General features: G+C 38.8%; 1 protein-coding gene across 5 annotated transcripts in view; it reads left to right on the top strand.

Annotated features, from left to right (window-relative positions):
* The window catches only part of LOC137621652 (ankyrin repeat and BTB/POZ domain-containing protein 2), a 622,846-nt gene that overhangs the window by 582,446 nt on the left and 32,900 nt on the right, over nt 1–7,500 (top strand). For all 5 annotated transcript variants that reach the window (XM_068352128.1, XM_068352127.1, XM_068352125.1 and 2 more), the window contains one exon: nt 818–2,074. In XM_068352128.1, the coding sequence (XP_068208229.1) occupies nt 818–2,074 (1,257 nt within the window). The remainder of the gene's footprint in view (nt 1–817; nt 2,075–7,500) is intronic.

The raw sequence follows: 7,500 nt of genomic DNA, 5'->3' as shown, positions 1-7,500 counted from the left end.
AATGAGGTAAAAAATGTTTTACTCAATCTGCTAAAAATGCGTAATACATGATTATGGCTTGTTGCCAAAATTGAAACCATGTTAATGACCATACACCAATGGGACTTTGCCTTCATTTGGTGACGTCCCTGACTGGTGAACGCCAGACTGGGATTAGAGTCCCGCTCAAACTCGTTAGTTTCTTTGGTCGTTGCAACCTCATCATCCTTGTGAGCTAAAGATGGGGGGGGGGGGTTTGGGGAGCATATAGGTCTATCTGCTGAGTCATCAGTAGCCATTGCCTGACCCTCCTTGGTTCTAGCTTGGGTGGAGAGGGGCCAGTCTCTAGGGCAATGTCACTGTCCCTTGCCTCTGCCATTCATGAGCGACCTTTAAACCCTGTTTTGGGTGTTCATTATAGCTCGCTTTCTTCTTTCCCACTCTTATCCCGATATTAAGGGGTCAGTTGCTTGATGCCCTCTCTCCAGTGCCTTCTATCAAAGGCATCCTCTTCCACCAAACCTCTTTCTCTCCATATTATCCTTGACCTCATCTCCCCATCTAATTTTCTGCCTCATTATATCTTGCTATCTTCCTTAAACGTTATTTACCTAATATTAAGGTCACAAGATGCTGTTTTATCACCCCTTCCATACACACAGAAATATATATATATATATATATATATATATATATATATATATATATATATATATATATATATATATATATATATATATATATATATATATAGATAGATAGATAGATAGATAGATAGATAGATAAAGATAATTTCTTGTAAATTTATGAATAATTATTTTTGACTTTTTCTCCACAGGGCCGTGGTAGAGAGGGCCGAGCTGCTTCCCGAGAACGTTTGGTGGTTGCTCCTTTAAGTTTGGCCCAGAGGGACTATCCAAGACATGACTACTACCAGCACAAACCTCAGGACTATCCGAGTAAACCGCAAGACTACCCCAGTAAACTTCAAGACTATTCTAGCAAGAACCAAGACTATCCGACGAAGCCGCAGGACTACCCGACCAAACCTCAAGACTACCCTTGTAAGAATGGTGCCAACACTCCTGTCTACAAAGCCCAGAGTCGTGAGGTAGTGCCTGCTCAGAGACAGCAGTCCCCCGGCGTAGCCCTAGGGATGATGAGCTCGCCAGGGGGTGGTGGGGGAGGGGGAGGTTTAAGAGAGCGGGTGGCGTCCCCTCACAGGGTGACTTCCCCCCCTGTCAAGCTACAGGAACCCCAACGAATGGCCAGTCCCCCAGTGAAAATGTCCGATCCCCGATCACATGATTTCGGCAAACCAGATATCGTCAAGCTGGAGGGTTCTCCTGCAGGAGGCGTAGGAGTGCCAAGGCTTAGCCCAGCAGGTGTGGGAAGCCATTTTGTACAGCAGTACCCAGAAAGGGACACGCCAGCGGCGTCTCAAGGGAACACCAGCAGTAACAGTAGTAATAGTAACGCCGTGTGGGAAGGGGGCTACCCGCTTACACCGGAGAAGTACCCTGGAAATGGTCCTCCGACATCCGCGTATTCGCCCCTTTCCCTGACGGCTCTCCATCTTCAGTCCTCTCCGTCCCACGGGCATCGGGTATCCCACGACCCTCCTGAGAAGGTCATAGACGCCCTGGAACAGAAGAAAGACATAAGCTATACTTCCGGGAGTAATAACAACGGCAGCCCGGGTTTAGACGATGCCATGGACGACAAATATCGCGAATACCCGGCGGAGAAGGACGAGGGTGACCCGGAGGTTTTGGTCGACGGCTGTGACCTCAAGAAGCTAGCGGAAGTCACAAGCAAGATGGCGCTGACTGTCTTGCCTGACGACGTCGATACTTATAACGAGCTAAATAAACATCACCTCAACGGCCACCTAAGTGCCCACCTGGAACACCTTGGCAGACCGGCCGGGCAACTCACCCCCGAGAGCACAGACTGTGGCTCCCTCAGCAAGAGCTCCTCCGACGGGGACAACATGATGAATCGCAAGAGACCGCCCACGAAGCTCAAATCTAAGAGGCGAAATATCCTTTCCTTCCCTCATCATCTCTCCGTGGATGAACTACGCGTAATACAAGTAAGAATAATGATTTTATTTGTTTTGAATAATTATTAATTTTGAGTTTTGCCTCGAATTTACGAGAAGATATTCCCATCGAGAATGTTGCTGTGGATGCAGATTTTGTCTTCTGAATTTTTTATATCAATTTTTGCTTATTGAATCAACGAAAAGATAATCTCACCAAGTCATTTGTTGTAGAGGCATAACCCATATACTGTATAGATCTTGGCATAACCAATCAAATCTAGTTTCAAAGTTAGTTTTAATCATCAAGTCTTTTTGAATTTTCAACATTAATGAACCCAGAACAAGAATTAGATAATAGATTAATTTCCTTACTCTAGCGTAAAGTATATGGGCTTAATAAGATTTCTGCTCTATCTCAGTCAGCCATGTGATATGTAACTAGAAAGAACGGCGGATGATTGCGCAACAAATGATCGAAGAAATGGCCCTTTCATTGTATTTAGTTGTCAGTCATGTCAGCTTATTTTCTTTTTATTTATGACTGTGTTGTAATATTGTGAAAGTCTTTGTTTTTCTCTATAAGAGCAACGCATCCTGTTATTTTCAATTGTTGTGGTCATAAATTGTAAGTATTTTTGTATTAATCAAAGTACGAGAATAATTTTCATTTCCCGTTTGTACACTCGTTTTCAACCAAAAAGAAACCATCTTTTTCTTCATTACTTCCTAAATTTAGATGAATCTCTCTCTCTCTCTCTCTCTCTCTCTCTCTCTCTCTCTCTCTCTCTCTCTCTCTCTCTCTCTCTCTCTCTCTTTTTTATATATATATATATATATATATATATATATATAATATATAATACATATATACATACATACATACATACATACATATATACATACACAGTATATGTGTGTAATTCGGTATGCCACAGGATCCAAGAGCCATGGGGAGAGTCTAATAATAAATAATTACTTCTGCCCCGGCAAGAATTCGAACCTTAGCGCCAAGTAGAAATAAAGGTAGACTGTTGACTTTACCATTTGGCTATAAAGAGAGATTACAGTTTATTTCTATTCTGCCTTGCATGTTCATATCGAAATCAGGTTCTGTACTTAAAATCGAAATCAGCTCATCTCCACCATAATAGCTGATTGGTAAGTTTGTAACACTAGGCAGTTTTAGGATGATTTCATCATTATCACTTATGGTTTTCATTTATTCAAATAAGTGATCCCGTGGTAGAGGGAATTCTTTATTTAAAGGTATTTGTGGCTTTCTTGAATAAATGAAAATTACGAGTGTTGGTTATAAAACTATCATATTACGGCCAAGTGTTACAACCTTCTCAGTCATCTATTATGGTCGAGGTTGGTTACTTTCGATTGTAAGTGTAAATCCTAAATTCTTCAGGAATATACTGGATTCGGCAGTCAGAATCAACGCTTATCTCTCTTTATAGCCGGATGATTAAAGTCAACCGTTTACTTTTACTGTATTCGGTGTAAGGTTCGAATCCTTGGCTGGACAAGTGCATACTTTACTTAAAGGGCTGCTTTCCTGGTCATATCACGCAGGGAAATCCTACTCACTACAGGACCTACACTTTCAGTTCATCGTATACATTCTTGGGTATTTTGCATAACACGTTGCATAACTGGTCTTCATTGCCAAATCCACATTATCTCGTGACATAGTAAATTCAATGTTAAAAGATATTTATGGCCTATTTAGATATACTGTATATACATACATTGTATATATGTATAATAATTTTATCAGTCATATATTAACTATGAAAAGAGATGCAAGTCAACCTGCTCAACAAAAAATCATTTGCAGCAAGTTTGAACTTCTGAAGTTCCACCGATTCAACTGCCAGATAAGGAAGATCATTCCTATATGGTGATGATGATAATTGCGTAATGCTTCCGAGTAATGTTTAAAAGTTTTAATGCATTTCCGGTGTTGTAATGCAAGTGTTGATAAGCCTTTTTTTTTTCATTTAAAAAGAATCAAATACCAGAAAAAATCCCCTAAAAGCTCAAGTAATCTAGTCTGATAGCTTTAGTTTTCGGAGATAATTCTTCTTCCCCTCTGTGGGGTAGTCTTCTTTAATTTTTATCTGATATTCTATTTGTTATTCCAAGTCTTATTTTTAGCCCGTTCTTCATTTTTTCTCTTCCCGTTCTTATCCGCATCTAAATAACAACAGCTTAAACCTTAAACGTTACCGTTTAGACGTAGAAGGTTGGGAGACTTCGCCATATAAGGCTGAGTTTTGAGATCTCTATTTTTTAATATGTTCAACCTTGTTTTTTATACTCATAATTATTCTGGATAAGTTCCTCGCAATTTTAGTAATTCTAGAAGGAAATAACTTGAAAAATATCTCGGTTACTCTTGGATCTTTCGTGACACTGTTTTAAGTAATTTTTAGGAATGAAGTAAGGTGATACTTTTAATAGATTTTTATAATGCCCTTAAAATAGTAAGCATTTCAGATGCACCTTCCAGAAATGATTATTATTGTTACTGAGCTCATTCGTCTATGAAAAAAATAAAAGTGCCATTAACATCCTAAGCAAACTAACACAAAATATAACTGAATTCAGAGAAGAATATAGTAAAATAAAATTGAAAATATGTAATGCAATCGAAATTAAATGTTCAACTCGACAAACATTGCTCTGTTGTACCAGTTTTGCCTCCCTCATTTGGCGTCCGAAGGTTACGAGTTACACCTGAATACGGTATCTGGCCATTTCTTTTGCTCTACTGGGGTGGAAGGGGATGGGGGCTCATACTCGCGACCATTGTATAGTTTATGTTAAAAGGGTAAAATACGTTTCAATTATTACCCACTTGGTTGTAAGTAGAGAGTCATATTTACATTAGTACTTCATGGTCTCTATCTTTTGAACTTGTTTAAAGCTGGGGACTTCCTTTGTATTCTTTTTTTTACCCAGCGGCTACCTTTGTTGTTTTTAAAGTTGGTGAATTTATATCAGTCATTTATTCTTGAGGACATTTAATTTTCTAGTCATTTTATGCTCTGAAGTTAGCGTCTTCCTTTGTCATTTCGTCCTCTAAAGCCAACCTCTTCCCATATTTTGTTCTCTTGAATGTCTTCTTTTGTCATTTAATTCGGTTGTCCGTGTTTCTCTTTTTCTTCCGCTTACCTTAAATGCTTCTTATTGAACTACAGTAATGGATAATTGTTTTCCCTAGTAATTCCTTTATTTTGTATCAAGTATTATGTATTTTAATTCACATTTCCTCTCTCTTCGAAAGATTTTTTAGTCTTTAATACGAATACAATTTCAATGGTTAATCCATTACGCATTTTACAGTGTACTTTGATCACTTTGTCATCAACTTTACATACTTACCTTGAGTGCTTTCCTGGTCCTATCCTGCAAGGGAACCCAAGTCACACAGGACCTACAATTTATCTCATACATTTCCAGGTATTTTCATATCTTACTGCATAACTGGTGTTCATTGTCAAATCCACGTTATTTAAACACTTCGAGAACAAGAAAGTCTTCAGTTTCTTTTTGAACAAAATATTTTAATGTTACGTTTTGTTTATCTCTCAACAGTAGCAACAAAATTTTACGATGCAAGGTGTAGTGAGTTAGAAATCCCAACCCATAATAAAATATGATTGATTGGTAACGACCGGCTGATTATTAAACCCCCAAATCACGCCGACGACGGCTTCCGGCTCTTTTGAAGACGCTCCGCCGAAGCGTTAGAATCGCGGCCCACGGCCCCCTCGTAACTAATGACATCCTGCGCCCCTAAATATTCATGACATCATCGCAAAGTGCCTCACGACAAATGAAAACAGGGCTCTAATGGTACCGTAGAGAGTGCCAGATACCCAGTCACTCGCCATTATTGGATTTGTGATGAGGGGCAGGTGTCAAATATTGCTGTGTGGAAGGCGAAGAAATAGTAAAATTACTCTTCTATTCCACATTACCAATCGTTTCACCTTTATTATTATGATAAAATTGCTTTTCATTATTAGCATTATTCATATTTAACTCCTGAGGAGAGTTTTGTTTGATTTTTTTTTTGAATTTGTGAAAGTCACGAGACAAGGGGGTCTGGAGAGTGATTTGGGTTTCTCGCCAACTCTCATTTCCTTTCTGGTTTAGCTGTTACCTCATCGTGAATGGCTCGGATACAGTTATGTCACTTACGTTTTCCATTTCTTTATGTTTGGCCTACGGGGTTTGTGCCAGAATTTAGTGATGTGTGTAATTTTACTCTTCGTTATTGAAAACGTTTCCAAGACAATTCGATAGTTTGAAGTCAGGAAATAGGAATTTTGTATATTGCAAAATTCAGTTAATTTATTTTTCAATGTTTGAAAATGACTATTCTGTTTTTAGTCTTTACCAAAATCCATATATTTACATATTGATTAAATGGAAACCGGATTGTTCCTGCACCCGCGTACACCACTTTTGTACACTCAAATTTTCGCATTGGATATCAAGGTTGTTACGTTGTTACTGCAGAGATTGTGAAGGCAACCTTTAATCATTATTTACCGAGGATGACCTCTTCTCTTTGAGATCGATCTGAACAATTTTTGGCGTTGGAAGTGCTGTACATATTCTAATAAACGGTGGTTGATTACAATATCGGTGTCAAGAGATCAAAATTCAACAACGGGAACAATTAGAATAACCCTTAATGGAGGTCGCAAAAGATCGGTAATGGATTGTCATTATCATAATGGTGGGTCAAAGGAAGCTGCTACAGAGCTCCTTACCACCTTCTTCTGCGGCACTATCTCCTCCAGATCTTCTTCACCTTTCGCCCTTCCCCGCCTCCAGCTAGCCTCGTAAGGGCGCCTAATTTTTCACCTGGCTTTATTCTTACTGAATTTGCATCTGCACTTTTTATATGTTATCCCTTACTTACAGAATTCCCCCCCCCCCCCCATGTATGTCTCTTCTATGGTTATTGTTTTTTTATCAAGTCTATAAATATGTTTTTAGATAATTCATTCAATGAAATGACAGAATTTAATTTATAATTTCTTTGTTTCTTTATGCTGTCTAGTTAGTATTGCAGAAAGTCCTCGTAGTACATCATGACAACTCTCACTTTATGTAGTTAGACAACAAAAATATGCAAGTCGTATAAGATAGGAGAAGAAGGTTCAGAAAGGGTTTGATAGAAGGAATGAAAGATGAATTGTAAGGAAAAGGCCTCAATATCCGGGAAGTGTAAGACAGTGCAAGAGATGAATTCCACTGTGTGTGTAGGGGAGAGGGGCGATTTCGAAACCCTGTTGATGAGTCTTCTGATTTTGTGTACATTTTACTACACACGGATTCTTCCATGGTTTTGCAGTTAAGGGATGAATGTGACACTGACTACTGTATTGTTTTTACACTGGAGTTACATCTGTTGGATAAAATATCTTAATGTTGGGTACAATGTCTTA

This window comes from Palaemon carinicauda, chromosome 28, assembly GCF_036898095.1.
Source record: "Palaemon carinicauda isolate YSFRI2023 chromosome 28, ASM3689809v2, whole genome shotgun sequence".
Taxonomy (NCBI): Eukaryota; Metazoa; Arthropoda; class Malacostraca; order Decapoda; family Palaemonidae; genus Palaemon; species Palaemon carinicauda.
Note: the sequence above shows the minus strand (reverse complement) of the source record. Positions and strands in the feature narration are given on the sequence as shown.